The sequence below is a fragment of the Nansenia antarctica genome (genome assembly GCF_963989245.1).
Source record: "Nansenia antarctica genome assembly, chromosome: 7".
NCBI classification, from domain to species: domain Eukaryota; kingdom Metazoa; phylum Chordata; class Actinopteri; order Argentiniformes; family Microstomatidae; genus Nansenia; species Nansenia antarctica.
This window is the reverse complement of record NC_137677.1, coordinates 23,331,626-23,350,105: the sequence shown is the minus strand read 5'-3', so window position 1 is coordinate 23,350,105 and position 18,480 is coordinate 23,331,626. Positions and strand designations below refer to the sequence as shown.

Genomic DNA, 18,480 nt, shown 5'->3' with positions numbered 1-18,480 from the left:
AAAGGCATTAGGCACGTAACATCCATGCTGTATAAACACATGACAACCGTCCGTTATTTCCCGAACTTTGCCCGAACCCCACGCGAGGACCCGGGGAACAACAGTATGCTCCCCGCGGCTGCTATCAGACTGGCCGCGGGAGTGAGTGTTGAGGGAGAGAGGAGACGGCAACCCTCGCTCGCCATAGACTGTATCCCTACTCGTCTCTCCTGAGCTCGGTTGTAACGTGAACCGTGGAATACGGGATATGTTAGATGCTTACAGTAATTCCCCAAATGACCAGAAAAGGAAGTTAGATTTGTCGCTGGTCGCTTTTGACTAATTAAGTCGCCAAGGGGCTCTGGAAGTTGGCAACACTGGGAGTGCGTTCTTTAAACTTCCTTGGGTACGTTAATGAAAGGTGCTGATTGGCCGAAAAGGAGTTAGGTCAATCAGCGCTCGATTGCTCTTTCTTAAGGACCCGGATTATGGCCAGAGATGTGCCACTAGAATCTGAATTTGAATTACTGACTTATAATGTCATAAAAATACAACAACATCTAAGTTAAAGTGATTACAGTGTGTTTTATTGGCATTCGAAAAAAAAATCTATATATATTATAATTTTTTTAATTCTCGCGATAATATCGTGGATCGCGATTATTTTGCCCACGATAATCGTGACATGACATTTTCTAATCGTCCCACCCCTAGTCACGGCTACCTTAAACCCTCTCAGAGGGTTACCATGGCTACCTTAAACCCTATCAGAGGGTCATGGCTACCTTAAACCCTCTCAGAGGGTTATCATGGCTACCTTAAACCCTATCAGAGGGTCATGGCTACCTTAAACCCTCTCAGAGGGTTACCATGGCTACCTTAAACCCTCTCATAGGGTCACGGCTACCTTAAACCCTCTCTGGTGATTCTTCAATCCACCCTGATATAGGATTGAATTCACCCTTCTAAATCACATTTTTAAAATTTGTTTTAATTATTTGTAAATATTTTATTCTCCTTGGAATGACACATGCACTCCATACACCGCACAGTCGCATGTAATTCCAAGTTTATGAATTTAAAAACATCTGTAACATCTGTAATCAAGACACCAGATGTTTCAATTCATAAATACCCTATTAATAATAATAACTTAATAATAATATTTGTTTATAATAGTGCTAATAATAATCATCCTAATAGCTTGTCAAATCATTGAACCCCTCTGGTCAATTGTTCAAGTAATACTTTATTATTCATTAAGTGATGGTAAAAATGCCAGCACATGGATATATATAAATATATATCATCCCATAAGTGGGTAAAAAGTATAAAATTAAGAAATTAAAGAAATTAAATAAAATGATCAAGTAATTTAAAAGTCATACTAAATGTTAAAATAATAATAAAAGGAAATTAAATGAATGACCAACCTTGTTCTTCCCATACTCTGCCTATCTGATACATATACAAAAATAATGAAGAAGTTCGGCTTTGACCGATGCCCTAATTTCTCCTTTCAGCCACCAGCCTGTATCCTCAGAGTTGAAACCGGCCCTCGGCAGAGCCTCGTTTCACTTCCCCAATACAAGTGAAGCCGGTTCCAAAAAGAATCCAAGTCTGAGACCAAGTATTATTCAGTAAGAAACCCTCTACGTTTTACAGCCCAATTGCCTGGGATCACTCCAAACTATTAGCTACTAGCTAGTGAGCTTATTTTAGTAAAAGGGGAACTCCTTTGTCCTCAAGCTCTGTCCCTAGTTCAACATAAGACATTGTTTTAATCAACATCAAGATAGCGCACACATCCTATCTCAAGTCTCAGCTACATCACATTGGTCCTATCTCACATTTCTTATACATCTTGAAACACAAACAATCCCATTCTAGTGGGTTCATATCTTGGATATGTTGATTTCTCTCAGAGTATATGTGTGGTGGCCTGGGAAAACCCGTCGGATGTCGCTGGCGTTCGTTTGTGGCAAAGTGCAAAAATAGATGGAATTCGCGATTTTGGCGATTTTGATATTATGTGGTATTCTAGTACTTTGAACTCCATACTACATTATGGTGAATAAACATTTTAAGAAAACAAAAGAGAAAGTACTTATTTTTATGTTTTTGTGGTGGGTAGTTTGCTAGCGAAACAACGTCACGTTGAACGTGTCTCATTCTCAGTTAAGCAACGCACACACACATGAGTGAAAGGAGAGACGATACTTCCACCTGTGTTATTGCCAGTTTACTGATGCTCACAATAAGCATAAAGTAATAAAATATTAACTAGAAGACACACAAATGGATCTGTCCCTCGCATACCGACGAGGCGAGCAGACTAACACCGCATCACAAGCAGACAAACGAGACCGGCCGATCTGCATGGGCTCCTCCCCCGACCCGGAGGAGAAAGGGGTAGTAATGACCTTTCACTTTTTTTGACATGATACATTAAAATGCTCATAACTTTTTAAAATAAAGGGCTATCTCAGTCATTCAACCAGTTATGAATAGCTGAGAACTTCTAATTTATGGAAATATAAAAAAATGAAAATGTCAAAATGCCACCATGTGAAGGGTTTTCCCAGGCCACCACACATATGTGTTCAACGTTTCACTTCCTGATTCTATTCCTATGCAAGCAGGTCTACATTTCATAGCAAATCAGTCTGGCAGATCATGGCAGAAACATTCATCATTGCAGAGTCATTGGTGGTAAACCCAGGTTAATCATGTGCAACAGCTCGATGTCATAGTTCAAGTCCAGACCCAATGCTGGCATTAGGTCCTCCTCGGACGGAGGTGGGGTCTGCTCATCGTTGCCCTCTGGTGGTGTTATAATGACCTGTGGCAGGGTGGACTGCTCGATGCCTCCCTCTGGTGGCAAGAACCGTGGAGTGATCTTCAACAACCACTTATCCGCTGTGGTGAACATCACAAACTCCTGCAGATTCTTCCTCTCTGATGCAGCCTTAGGGTATCTGCCCGAGTGAAACTCTTCCCACACTGGGAGCACTGGTATGGTTTCTCTCCGGTGTGTATTCTCAGATGTCACTTTAGGTAGTTTGCATCTGTGAAACTCTTCCCACACTGGGGGCACTGGTATGGTTTCTCTCCTGTGTGAATTCTCTGATGTGTCCTCAAGCTTTGTTCCCGATTGTAACTCTTCCCACACTGGGAGCACTGGTATGGTTTCTCTCTTATGTGTATTCTCTTGTGTGTCTTTAGGTGTCCTGCATGATTGAAACTCTTCCCACACTGGTATGAATTCCCTCCTGTGTGTATCCTCTGGTGTATAGTTAGATATCCCACCCACCTTAAACTCTTCCCACACTGGGAGCAGTGTTATGGTTTTTCTCCTGTGTGAATTCTCTGGTGTATAGTTAGGTGTCCTGCTTGAGTAAAACATTTCTCACACTGGGAGCACTGGTAAGGCTTCTCTCCAGTGTGTATTCTCTGATGTTTCCTCAGGCCACCTGCCCGACTGAAACTCTTGCCACACTGTGTGCACTGGTATGGTTTCTCTCCTGTGTGAATTCTCTGATGTGTCTTCAGGCCACCTGCCCGACTGAAACTCTTCCCACATTCGGAGCACTGGTATGGTTTCTCTCCTGTGTGTATTCTCTGGTGTGCTTTTAGTCTTTCTGCATGACTGAAACTCTTGCCACATTGTGTGCACTGGTATGGTTTTTCTCCTGTGTGAATTATCAGGTGGCTCTTTAGGTTTTGTTCGTGATAGAAACTCTTGCCACACTGTGTGCACTGGTATGGTCTCTCTCCTGTGTGAATTCTCAGGTGGCTCTTTAAGTTTTGTTCCCGATTGAAACCCTTGCCACACTGTGTGCACTGGTATGGTTTCTCTGCTGTGTGTATTGTCTGGTGTCTCTTTAGGTGTCTTGCCCGACTGAAACTCTTCCCACATTCAGAGCACTGGTATTGTTTCTCTCCTGTGTGTATTCTCTGGTGTTCAACTAGGGATCCTGCCTGAGTGAAACTCTTCCCACACTGGGAGCACTGGTATGGTTTCTCTCCTGTGTGTATGCTCAGGTGGCTCTTTAGGTGTCCTGCATGTTTGAAACTCTTCTCACACTGTGTGCACTGGTATGGTTTCTCTCCTGTGTGAATTCTCTGATGTCTCTTTAGATCTCCTGCTCGAATGAATCTCTTGCCACACTGGGAGCAGTAGTATGGTTTCTCTCCTGTGTGTATGCTCAGGTGGCTCTTTAGGTGTCCTGCATGATTGCAACTCTTCTCACACTGTGTGCACTGGTATGGTTTCTCTCCTGTGTGTATTCTCTGATGTCTCTTTAGTTCTTCAGCTCGAATGAATCTCTTGCCACACTGGGAGCAGTAGTATGGTTTCTCTCCTGTGTGTATTCTCTGGTGCATAGTTAGGTGTCCTGCTCGATTAAAACATTTCTCACACTGGGAGCACTGGAAAGGTTTCTCTCCAGTGTGTATTCTCTGATGTGTCTTCAGGTTTGCTGCACGCTTGAAACTCTTGCCACACTGGGAGCAGTGGTGTGTTTTCTCTCCTGAGTGTCTGTGTTGTTTATGGTTTCCTGGTGTGGTGGAGCTGGGCTCGCTGTCTGAACCTGGGTTGGAGCTCTGCTCATCTGTAAGAATATGAACATATACAGGGTTACAAACACATTTTGTGCAGAACATTGAGCAAAGTTGTCAAAAAGAAGAATATTATTTAAAATAGATATATAACTATAGTTTATACTGCAAAACATGATGGTGTCTCTCTGGTTTCTCAAATATATTGTTAAAGAAAAGGTGTAATAACATAAAATAATATAAACATGCCTGTACGTCATATACGTGTGAGTTTGTCCCAACATAATACAAGGGTCAAAAGGTCAAATTGTATGACCAAGTGGATTGGGGGAGTAACACAATGGTTAATTAGCATAATGTCTATATAGCCATGGTTTAAATACAAGGAATTGTATTTATTCAAGGAAATAAGAAAATTCAAGGAAGCCATCATACAGTAAGTTGACGACCCAAAACATCTTGCAATAGCAACTATGGAGTTTTTCAGAACCAGAAAGTTGAAAGTTTTGGACTGGCTCCGGGTCATAGCATAGATATAGATGATTTACTTACTTAAGACAAATGTAGTAAGTCGCTTTGGATGAAAGTGTCAAAAATGTAAATGTAATGTAGACGGATGTGGCTGTCCTATAGCCCACTAGGTTAGACTGGGGAACCAGCCCTGATAGATCAATCCCACACAAGGGCAGAGACCAGGACTGTCAGACTATGCAGGTTCTGACTGACTTACAGCGCACTGGACAGATGAATTATCCCCCGTCTAAACTACTGAAAAGCAGCCAACCGAAGTCCTCGTTAGCATCGTTAGCAACAAATAGGCCCGAGGCTATGGGCTTGCATGACTGAACAACACTGAGGTAAGACTCAGAGGCGCCGGGCAAAACGCACAGAACAAGACAGGCCCGCGGAGCAGCGTCAAGCCAAGACTTCAGAGGCCGCAAGAGCCTGAGAATCACGTGACTCCCCAGACCCCCCTGGTGACTCCCTGGCCCGCTCAACAACACCCCCTCCTTCCTCTGCTTCTCCATGTGACATGCAGCGGATGAAACAGACCTCACAGATGATTGGAGACTCGGCTATCAGAAATGTAAGAGGTAAAAAATTACAAATCCACTGTCTTCCTACTGACTAACTATCCAGACACAAAGCGGCTCATATTACACGTGGGATCAACCGATCCATGTAAAATGGTCTCACTAGACTGATTTTATGGAACATTTCAATAGACTTGACAAGCTTAAGATTGAAACATTCATCTGTGGACCGCTTCCCACTGCTGCCAGAGGTAACTTCGAATTCAGCTGCTAAGCCTTAACACTCGGCTTTCGGGAGCGTGCAAACTTAAAGGGCTGAAATCTATTGACCACTGGAACATATTCTGGAGGCAGAGCGACCTATTCAAAAGAATGGGCCTCCACTTAAACAGATCGGGAAAATACCATTTAACAAACAACATACTCTTCAACCTCATACCCTCTGCTCCCCCTTCTCTCGATGCTCTTGAGACAACTGAAAGGCCTACAATGCAGGATTCTTCAGACTCAGCACAGCCAACTGAATTGTTCACAGTAGTTAAATGTAATAATTTTGCCATTTAGCAGACGCCTTTATCCAAAGCGACTTACAATTACGAATTACAGGGACATTCCCCCTGGAGTAACTGAGGGCTAAGTGCCTTACTCAAGGGCACACTAGTAGTGGTGTGGTTTCAGGCGGGATTTGAACTCACAACCTTCCGATCACAAGTCCAACTCACTATCCACTAGACCACCACTACCCCTAGTTCACAGCTACAGGTCTCCCCACAGACCTGCGACTCATCACAGCCTACAGTAAAGGGCCCTCCAAACTCATCACAGCCTACAGTAAAGGGCCCTCCAAACTCATCACAGCCCACAGTAAAGGGCCCTCCAAACTCATCACAGCCTACAATAAAGGGCCCTCCAAACTCACAGTCTACAGTAAAGGGCCCTCCAAAAAAAAAATCTGTTTTAGTACTACTAGACTGGTTTAGATCCTGGTTTAGATCCTACCTACAGGACAGAAGCTATTATGTCTCCATTGACCAAATTAAAATGACATGTGGGGTTCCCCAAGGGTCAATCCCCCCTCCTATTCAATCTCTATATGCTTCCATTGGGACACATCATAAAAAAGAACAAAATTGCCTACCACAAATATGCAGATGACATACATAGCCCTCTCACCGAACGACTATAGCAGGGGTATTCAGCGAAAATTCAACAAGGTCCAGTTAGAGAAAATGTCCTCAAGCAAAGGTCTGGAACATTATAATGTCTAGATTGCGTTATGATTCAGTGCCATATATATAAACTCCCCCAAAAAAGTTTGGAAACGTTATTTCAGTCGATTCTTCCTCCCCTTTAATAATACCAATGGGTATTGTATTTTATATCGTTGGAAAGCCTTATTAGTCACCTTTACAACGAGGTACAACTTGTAAGGATCATGCATTCGTGGAATGAGTAACACAGCTAAACGTGTGGGTAGCGGGCCAATTTTTTTTGACAAAATCCCCTGCAATATTCTTCTGTTGGTATTCACTCTCGTTTTGAGCTTCAAGTGCTGGCAGGTGTATGTCAGTCACAGGTGTGTGACTGGCACCTGAATGGCACCTAATTGACAGTGGCGATCCCATATCTCCAGATTCTGGGACCTAACTCCATCCTCCAGGATGACAACGCTCGCCCCCACAGAGCCAGGATCATCACAGAGCACCTCCAGAATTTGGGAGTGGAGAGGGTGGAATGGCCTGCCGTGAGTCCAGACCTCAACCCAATTGAACACTTGTGGGATCAGCTTGGGTGTGCTGTACGTGCCAGAGTGACCAACGCAACCATGTTGGCTGACTTGCGGCAAATCCTGGTTGAGGAATGGGATGCCGTCCCACAGCAGTGTGTGACCAGGCTGGTGACCAGCATGAGGAGGAGGTGCCAAGCTGTTGTGACTGTATATGGATCTTCCACACGCTACTGAGGTCCCTGACAGTGTAAAATGAATAAAGTGTCAAATGAATAAAGTGTAAAAACGGCCAAGATGTGTTGTTTTTTCCTTATTACTGTGGGAGAGTGCAATCATCCAATCCACCAAGCAATTCAAAACAAGAGTGAATACCAACAGAAGAATATAGGGGATTTTGGCAAATATTTTTGGCCCGCTACCCACATGTTTAGCTGTGTTGTTCATTCCATGAATGCATGATCCCTACAAGTTGTACCTCGTTGTACAGGTGACTAATCAGGCTTTCCAACCATATCAAATACAATACCAATTGGTATTATTAAAGGGGAGGATTAATCAACAAAATAACATTTCCGAACTTTTTTTGAGGGGTTTATATATGTTACAGTACATGTGGGAATACGGTACATGTGGGAAAACTAGGGTTAGGGTTAGGTGCTACGGTTAGGATTAGGGTTAGGGTTAGGATTAGGGGTAGGGTTAGACATGCCAGCATGTACCAAGTCGACGTAGCACCTAACCCTAACCCTAGTTTTCCCACATGTACCGTATTCCCACATGTACCGTAACATATACATATAGTACATACATATTAAATACAATTCAATAATATTTCAAAAATATTGTAGATTTTCACTTTGAAGTGGAGAGATTAATAATTACTAATAAATGTTATTTTCTCATGTAAAATAAGGGCTGCATTTAAATGTAAAGATACATAACAGAGCTTTTGAAAAATGTGCATCTTAAAATAAAGTGCTTAATTTTTGAAAAATAAATTTAAAAAAACGAAATATAAAGTGGAGCTTCAGTTTCCCTTTCTCTTCTGTTTTGCTAGCATGTCCTGGGTTAATATTTTGGTTTCCCTTGTGGCTGATGATGCTGACGTAGGTATCTGTAGGTACATAGGTGTACAGATAAAGGCTGTAAACCCCTTATGCATCACTGTGTGCTATACTCTCTGGTTAACTGGTCATCTCTCTCTATCCGCCGAACCCTTCACTGGTATATTTTCATTTACAAATCCCAAGGACCCAAGGACCTTGCGCACGGCAGCCCTAGCCCTCGTTTATTCAACTAGTGAATCCTGCGCCCCAGTATGGTGTCGCAGTGCCCACACTGCAATTAAGTTGACCCTCCCTTTTGCCCATTACTGACCCCTTCCTGTCCCTAGATCTTTAGCTGTCTAGTTTTAGGTTTTGTAGTTTTAGTTTAGTTTTAGATTATCTTAGACTGTTTTAGACTAGTTTTAGTTTTAGACTATGTCGTTTTAGTTTAGTTTTAGACTATATTGACGGAAAGTTTTAGATTATCTTAGACTGTTTTAGACTAGTTTTAGACTATGTAGTTTTAGTTTAGTTTTAGACTATGTAGGCCAGGTTTTGTATTGTATTTGTTTGTGGTGGATGTTGTTGTTGTATGCCTGTGAACAGGTCACACTTGAAAATGAGCCCTTGGTGCTCAATGTGTTTTTTACCTGTATAAATAAAGGTTAAATAAAACAATTAAAAAATAGGTACATCGGTATCTGCTTGATCTTTTCACAAAACTCTTATTTTTGTTTCCCCTCAAGGAAGGTTTCAGCTACCACTCATGCACTCCTTGACCGTCAGTAAATGTGTTTTATGTTGACGCAAAACGCAAGCAACTTTAAGGGAACATTCATTAGCACGTTGTTGGGCAGTGAATGAATGTGTTTGAATTCTGGTGGATCGATCATATTGGGCTCTGTATCGTGTATTTTCTCTGTCCTCGGTTCAGATTTGAGTGTGTATGTTTCTGCTCAAAAGATGGGTTTAGTCTCGTAACGCTTTACATTGTCGCTTTTAATAATCGCCATGGTCTCCAAACATATCAGACATACGGGGTTTGAACTGAACTGCCCGTGGGAAGAATGAACATGTGAGAGTCTGTCCATTCTTCATTAAACAAGGACAAAACAGAGATAATTGTATTCGGTAAACCTGACAAAAGATCGAAAGTCAGTGCAAAACTTGATTCTCTCTCTAAACTAAAAAACAGGTCAGAAATCTTAGTGTAATTCTAGACTCTAAACTTCAACAGCCACATGAACTCGATAACTAAATCAGCCTACTATCACCTGAAAAACATAACAAGAATGAGAAGTTTCATGTCCAAATAAGACCTTGAAAAAAACCTCATCCATGCATTTGTTTAGAGTACCGTCGACTTGATTATTGTAATGGTCTACTAACAGGCCTATCTAAAGGGGCTGTTCGTAAGCTGCAGCTCATCCAAAACGCAACTGCTAGGGTTCTAACAAAAATGAATACGTTTGAACACATTACACAAATCCTGAGATCCCTACACTGGCTACCAGTCTCTCACAGAAAATGGTCTTGGACCAAAATACATATCAGATCTCCTCCCACCCTATATTCCCGCAAGGCCCCTAAGGTCAGCTGAGACTAATCAGCTAATAATTCCAAGAGTAAAAACAAAACACGGTGCAGCAGCTTTCAGTCACGCTGCTGCATGCTCCCTGAAGAAATAAACAGGCGCAAACCCTAAACATATTTAAATCTAGGCTGAAAACCTTCATGTTTTGCAGCAGTTATGATTAAACACTTCTATCAATGTCTTTTATCCATGAACTATTGTCTTATTAAATGTTTTATCTATTTACCTCTTATATTTGCTTTTATTCAGTCGTTTTTATTTTCTTGCTATGCTCCTCTTGCTGTATTTTTAAATAATGTATGTAAAGCACTTTGAATTGCCCCTGTTGTATGAAATGTGCCATACAAATAAACTTGCCTTGCCACTGGCAGCATTGATTTTACAGCAGAGCAATGACCCTCACCACTATACAACAAAGACTTACCAACTATCTCACTGTCTTCCATCTCCACTTCTCCTCTGTCCTTTTCTTTCACCATCACTCTCTCCTCCCTCATTTCTTCTCCTCCATCTTCTTCTTTCACCATCACACCCTTCTGCATTACAGCTGCACCTCCATCTTCTTCTATCACCATCACTCTCTTCTCCTCCACTTCTTCTTTCACCATCACTCTCTTCTCCTCCACTTCTTCTTTCGCCATCACACAATTCTCCTCTACATCTTCTTCCTCCAGCTTCACTGCCACCATCTCTGGACCCCACCATGTGATTTTCAGGGCTGGAAAACCACAGTCACATCCGGGGGACTCTGTGGACTCTGGTTCATACATGGTTACATGAGCTGAAGAGGACCTGCAGCTAGAAACAATGGAGGCACAAACAGTGCAGAGTCAATTATAAATGACAGCCAACCAGTTCACTGAAAGCCCATCTAGGCTGACAGGACATGTCCTGCAAATGCAATAATCTATGGATTACTGATTGCATTTCTTTTTAATTAAAGGGTCTGGAAAATAGACATTAAACGGTTCCAATTAGTATTTTGATATTTGATATTTTAAATACTTTACACAAGAAAAAATGACAATAATCTTCTAGTTAAGCTCAACTTCCTGGTCAGACAGAGGGCTGTATGGGCGTGGACTTTGCACACTTGACTGGCAGCTCCCTTTCAAGCAAGCTTGCTGCGTTATCATACATGACATTCATCTATTAGATGTGCTTATAGTTCTGCCCTTTAATTACCAACTGTTTAGCTGCTGCTGAAATGTACTGAGCTAACACAATGACTTGGCTAAGATTATAGTTATGCACCTGGCAGTATAATTCATCATATCAATTCAATGACCACCATTAGCATACTGTACACCTGGCACCCTATGGTGAATTATTGAACCAGGGTTCGACAGTAACGCTTGCCCGGATCATTGGATTTGTTTGCGCGAGCCCGACAACGCTGCTGGATCCTGGATATGTTTACCTGTGTGCAGGAAGAACAACAGACGGCGCATGCGCCAGACCAGACTAGATGATCGTAGAGTGAAGATATTATTATTATGCCGTCTGTTGTTCTTCCTGCACACAGTTAAAAGTATCCAGGATCCAGCAGCGTCATCGGGCTCGCGCAAACAAACCCGGCAAATGTTTTACTTGCTCCGGACAAGCGTTACTGTCGAACCCTGTGAACACAATAGGCTACTTGTGGACAGGATTCACAGCATGTGTATGACTTACTGATCAGTTGTACCACAATGGTGTTGTCCTCCTTTTCTAATTCGCTGCCGTATTTTCACAATATCCTCCATGTTTAGTTTCTTCCCACACTGGACGTAGCACTGGCGCATGTCGTCATGACCAGAACAAGCAGAAGCATCCATCATTGCCCAGATGGGGAGTTCACAGTGCAGGGAATCCTACGAATAAAGATGATCAAAATATTAAAACAAGAGTGAAGAAATTTAATCAAAACATATTTTATGTAAAAAAAAATACCAGAAGTGGAAAACAGTAGCCAAGCTATACGTAGGTCCATATATATATATATATGCATTTTGGACACTGACAGAATTGTTGTTATTTTAGCTGTTTACCAAAACATATTCAAGTTACAGTTATAGAATGAATATGGCCTAAAGTGCAGACTAAATACCCTCTTTAATAGAAGGGTCTAGGAATTACAGCTCCTTAATATGTGGCCCCCTCTTTTTCAAGGGAAAACCAAAAGTTTAGCTTTTTCTGTGTTGACAACACAGCAAATAGGCTGATCATGCCATGATTTTCAAATACCATGTACAGGCCACAGGATAAGAGTGCAGACGAAATGAAAATAGCGAATGAAAAGCTAAGAGATTACAGATTTGAATAGATCAAGTTTGTATTGTTACATTTAAAATATATAGGGGTGTAACGTTACAGACACATTTCAGTTTGTGGTTTTGAAGTCACGGTTCGGTACCTTTTCAGTACAGCAGTGTAAAAGTAAGTAAGTAAGTAAGTAAAGCTTTATTTACATAGCGCCTTTCGAACATGAAATGCAATCTTTTACTGAACAAAAAGTGCCTCTTCCTTTCTTAACAAAGTGCCATGGAGGGAGTCACGTGACGCAGGAATACAAGATGGCAGCCTAAAGCGTGCTCTCGTCGACTTTGGGACTAAAATCCTTTAAATGATCCTTAATAGTGTTCAACTGTTAACAATTTGAGGGGGAACATTTTTAAGTGACGGAAGACATGGCAGAAGACCCCAAAAAATCGGCGAAGGAGTCAAGACAGAGACTTCGTTCAGCCACACAAACGCAACTCCACATGCAAGCTAACGGGGATGATGCTAACAAGGTAGAACTAGCTAGCAAAGCTCCTGTTGATAGCAGAGCCACTGAGTATGATATGGCTCAAATACTCAAGATGCTGAATAAGATATCGGAGGACACGGCAGAAATGAAAGAAATCCGACGTTCTGTGTGTTCCATGGACGCTAAACTGACCGCACTCGGCACACGCACTACTGAGGTGGAGGAACGAGTGAGTAGGCTGGAGGACGAACAAGCTAACAGGAGTGCCGTTCCTGCAGTCACTAAAGCGGACTTGCAACAACTAACAGACAGGCTAGCTGACACTGAAGACAGATCCAGACGCAATAACCTCAGATTCGTTGGGATACCAGAGGGAGCTGAAAAGAACGACATGACTGCCTTCCTGAACAAACTCATCTCAACATCCCTGGACATCAACCCTCCCCCAGGTGGAATCGAAATGGATCGCGCTCATAGGATTGGAACACGTTTGGATACCAGAGACAAGGGCAAAGTGAGAACCATCGTCGCCCGCTTTCTGCGCTACAAAGATTGCCAGAACATCCTTGAGGAGGCACGGAAGAAGAGACGCATAACGTGGGACAACAAACCGGTGATGATCTTCCCAGATTACTCGAAGGAGACCCAGCGGAAGAGAGAAGCATTCAACCTTTGCAAGAGAGCACTCCATGAGCGCAAGATCAAATTCAGCCTGCTCTACCCTGCACGTCTGAGGATCTCCACCGATGGAAATGGCCCACGGGTGTTTGACAAGCCGGAGACAGCGTTACAGTTTATTGAACATCGCTGAGGACGGTAGGCCTACTGTAACGGTGCGTTTTCAAGAAACCTTAATTTGGGATATGGTTTAATAAGTGCGGGGATTATTTTTTTAAAATTAACGCGTATTGGTCTATTACCCGCTTGGCACCTTGTACAGTTTATCTGACATTTGAGTTTGTTCTAAGCTATGTGACCCACATGTAAGCTTGTTATGGCCATAATTCCCCAGTGGGTTATTTTACTAACTGTACAACCCCTTACAATTCTGATGGACACATCATCTGAACACATCTTGGACAATTTACCCAAAGCAGAGGGCTTTTGGGCTGACTTGTTCTAAGTCATGGACCTAGGAAGGTTATTGTTTTGTTTTACTATGATACTGTTCTTAGTCATATTGTTCTCTGCTTATAGAGATCACCAAGTTTTTTGTTTTGTGTCTTATAAGTTACATGTTATTATTTACTTTGTTAATGCACCAGGGGTCTTACATTATATTATAACCAACACTCATTCTATGGTTAAATACGTAAAAATGTATCTATGACTAGCAATCAGAGGAATTTGTGCTATTCCACCTGGAATGTCAATGGATTAGGGTGTCCAGCTAAGAGAAAAAAGATTTTGAGACATTTGAAAATTAAAAAACAGGATATAGTTTTTTTGCAGGAAACACATTACTCTCATCAGGAATCAGTTAAACTATGCAGAGAATGGGTGGGGCATGTATTCTTTAGTGCTGGGTCTTCTAACAGTAAAGGGGTAGCCATACTAATTAACAAAGGTTTGCAATTTAAGCTAAGGAAGGAGGTTAAAGATGAGGAGGGCAGATTAGTTATAATATTGGCTGACATACAAGGTCAGACCCTGATATTGGCCAATGTATATGCACCGAATGCAGATAATCCTAGTTTCTTTGCGGACTTGGAAAGTAAATTGTGTGATATTGGACAGTACCCTATAGTTTTAGGGGGAGATTTCAATAATGCCCTAGATAAAATCCTGGATCGCAGTAAGCCAACAGGAGGAAGAGAGACTGATTCTGTTTTAATTATTAAGAGAATATGGCATTCCATGGGCCTTGTAGATGTATGGAGGCTGAACCATCCAGTGGATAGGGATTATACTTTCTATTCAGGAGCACATAAAGTATACTCGCGAATAGACTTTTTCCTTATTTCGAGATCCTTATTGCCCTCCATACTGGCCTGCACTATTGACAGCATTCTGTTGACCGACCATGCTATGGTTAGATTAGATATGACTCCATATCGAGAGACCATGAGGTTACGAGTGTGGCGCTTTAACTCATCGCTGCTACGGGACGTTGGTTTTAGGGAGGAGCTTAGGGCACAGATCAATCTATACTTGGAGACCAATGTCCCTACGGCTCCCTCCGCCATAGTAGCATGGGAGGCCATGAAGGCTTTTCTCAGGGGATTCATTATTCAGTACTCCTCTCATAAAAAAAAGGCTTCCACTGCTAAACTTCTAGATTTAGAAAGGGAAATTAAGAATATAGAGGATAAATTAAAAAGGAATATATCTGACGTGCTTTGTAAAAAACTGACTCATCTTAAGTATGAATATAATACTATAATATCTAAGAAAACGGAGTTTCTTCTGTTTAGAGCAGTGGTTCTCAACCTTTTTTGGGCCAGCGCCCCCCTGTCCATTATCCAGGCCTCTTACCGCCCCCCCATCAAAAAAATTAGGCTTATTTTCTTCCCTAAATATTAATGTTGACTAATATTCTGTGTTATATAATTTAAAAAGCATGTCACTGAATGCCAAATAATAGATTGGATTTAACTGGGCAGTTGGAATATCATTATCATTAGTTTACCAGAGAGCAGAAAAGCCATGTGAATGTGAATAAAAATGCTGTTTCTGAGTGTTAAACAAACTCAGACAACATCAGAGAATACAAACAGACTGCTACGGAACAGCAGCAATTTCACACATGTCCGATGCAGAACAAACAGTAGGCTGCAGAACTGTACATTACAACTAACATTGTTAGTTGTGCTGGTGTTGCATTTCTCCAAATTGCTGTTTTATGATGCTAATATTTATTCATTTTTGATTGGACTTTGGGGGGGGGGGGGGGTGGTGGTGTCACAATATGGCGGCAAACGCTAGGGGGCTATTATTTAAATATTTTATTTAGTATTCTATGGTATTATTTTCATAAACTGACCACTTCGAATTTCTCATATCAAAACATATCAAAACATAACAAAGTTCCAAAGTTCAGAGCTCTGCGCCCTGGGAGCGCTCAGAGATGGGCGCTCTGACTGAAAACACGGTTTTGTCCGAGCGAACTGACCGTTCGTGCATTTATGAACGTACCCGTAATAACACTGCTGACAGCTGATCAATACAAAAGACGCTGCAGCTGATGCGTTCGTTTCCAGGACATCACAAGAGGAGCAACATATCACAAAAAAGCGATCGTATTTTAGTTTGCAAACACATCGCAATGCTAACCTCAGAATGGCACTAGGGATAACATCCACAACAACACTTAACAGTAATACATTTATGTAATATACTGTAATGTACCTGCGAAGGGAGGGGACATTCGAAGCTGATTTCTCTAGGTTCGATTATTGGTAAGCGACAGAGAACTTTCAGGACTGGTTTATTACGATCGCTTTTTTGAGATAGGTTGTTCCTGCTGTGATGTTCTGGTATGGTGGTATGGTATTAGCACTCATTTTAACTAAATTAAATAAGCTGTATTGAAAGGAAGCGAACGAAGCGAACGCAACAATTACAATGAGCCCACAAACTGAAACATATGTCACTCAAGCATAGCCTACAAGGAAAACACTCATAGAAGTTGGGCATTGGTCAACATGATGTTACAGATGGGATGAACCGGGGTTCTTTCTATCGTAGCATAGTATTGCAATTTCTGCACTGTACATGAACTGTCAAGATTTTAGCTTCATCTTCTTGATGACACTCTCACTTTTATTTTTTGGGGCGCTGAGCTACATGTGTCTGCGTCACAGAGCCCGGCCAAGTTCAGAGCGCTCAGAGATGGGCACATGTAGGGCTCTACGGCGCACTGCAACCAAACTAGCAGCTTTTTAGAAAAGGCTTCCCGCTCAGCCAATCACATTTCTACATGTCGTTCTATCAACCAATAGCAGCGGCCGTGGCTCGCATTAGGGCGGGACAGGCAGCCAGCAGGGTCGAACAGTCGACCGAAACACGGTTTGTCCGAGCGAACTGACCGTTCATCGTGTATCGACATTCAGCTATCGTGCATTTACGAATGTGCCCGTCATAACACAGCTGTTTTTCATGAGAAAAATACTTAATGCGCGAACGCCCCCCAAGAACACCTCAACGCCCCCCTTTTAAAAAGATCTGTTCCAGCGCCCCCCGATGTTGTCTGAACGCCCCCGTTGAGAAACGATGGTTTAGAGCTAGGCAGACTATTTTTGAATCTGGGGACAAGGCGGGAAAATTCTTGGCTAGATAGATTAAACAGAAAGAGTATTAGTACAAGAGATTATTGAAGCAATTAAGGCCCTACCAGCAGGCAAATCGCCTGGCCATGACGGCTTTACAGCTGAATTTTTCAAATGTTATGCTGAAGATCTCCTGCCATTGTTTGAAAAGATGCTTACGGAGGCATTTGAAAGTGGTAGGCTACCTCAGTCTCTAAATCAAGCAATTATTACACTTATATTGAAAAAAGAGAAGGATCCGACTGATTGCAAAAGCTATCGTCCGATAAGTTTGATCTCAGTCGATTGTCGACTACTATCTAAAATACTTGCTAATAGATTAGATAAAACACTTGGGTCACTTATCCATCCGGACCAAGTGGGCTTTATTAGACGTAGAAATTCTTCTGATAATGTGAGGCGCCTTATAAATATTATGTGGTTTATGCGAAATTCTAACAATCCAACAGCGGCCATCTCGCTCGACGCTATGAAAGCGTTTGAAAGGATAGAATGGAGATACATGTTTCAAACATTGAAGGCTTTTGGGTTTGGCCAAAAATTTCTGAGATGGATTGAGATCCTTTATGAAGACCCGGAGGCAGCGGTGAACACAAACGGTCTAATATCATCCTATTTTACACTTGGTAGAGGCACTCGGCAGGGCTCGGCGCTGTCACCAGGTCTCTTCTGTCTAGCCCTCGAACCCCTTGCAGTAATGATTCGTAACAACCCGAATATTCCAGGAATTAGAATAAATGAGTCCACGCATAAGCTTATGTTATATGCGGATGACATATTATGGCTTGCCTCGGACCCAGGTAGATCTGTCCCAGCACTTTTAGACAACATAGAGTCCTTCTCCAAGCTATCAGGGTACAAGGTCAATTGGTCTAAGTCCGAGGCTCTTCCACTAACTTCGTATTGCCCTAAGACTTTATTCCAGGCAGGGTCTTTTCAGTGGCCTATGGAAGGTATAAAATACCTAGGTATCCTTTTTCCTCATCAAACCAGCAAAATACTAGAAAAAAATTTCGACCCACTTTTTAAGAAAATTGCTTTAGATACAGAAAGGTGGTCAACACTATTTCTATCATTATGGGGGAAAGTCAATGTCCTGAAGATGAACTGTATCCCGAGATTGAATTACCTGCTCCAATGCCTTCCTATTGCCATACCCCAGGTGTATTTCAAAAGGTTTGACCAAATTTGCAAAAAGTTTCTATGGAATGGTAAACGTGCTAGGATAAAGTTGGAAAAGCTCCAAGTCCCGATCAATAAGGGTGGTATGGGTTTACCTAAACTAATATTGTTTCACTATGCCTACTGCCTGAGACACATTGCTCAATGGACACTGCCACCTGAAAGGGCCCCTCCTTGGTTTGAGATTGAGCAAAAATTGCTTTCCCCTATTGCCCCTATAAATTCTATGTCCAGCAAATTATCATTTGAATTACGATCCCATCCTATAATAGCCAACCTCTACAATGTATGGAAGAAAATATCTAAGTCCTTTAAAGTAAATGTCTATCTTAACTCTGAATCTTGTATTTGGAATAA

The 18,480-nt window shown here is 42.0% G+C and overlaps 1 protein-coding gene across 2 annotated transcripts in view; it reads right to left on the bottom strand.

Moving 5' to 3' along the window:
* Positions 1 to 1,220: 1,220 nt before the first annotated feature.
* The window catches only part of LOC308163072 (uncharacterized protein), a 95,311-nt gene continuing 78,051 nt past the window's right edge, over positions 1,221 to 18,480 (bottom strand). For both annotated transcript variants that reach the window (XM_080537253.1, XM_080537254.1), the window contains exons 11-13: positions 11,617 to 11,795; positions 10,367 to 10,740; positions 1,221 to 4,592 (exon numbers count right to left, since the gene is read on the bottom strand). In XM_080537253.1, coding sequence (XP_080393379.1) covers positions 3,322 to 4,592; positions 10,367 to 10,740; positions 11,617 to 11,795 — 1,824 coding nt within the window. In that variant the 3' untranslated portion in view covers positions 1,221 to 3,321. The remainder of the gene's footprint in view (positions 4,593 to 10,366; positions 10,741 to 11,616; positions 11,796 to 18,480) is intronic.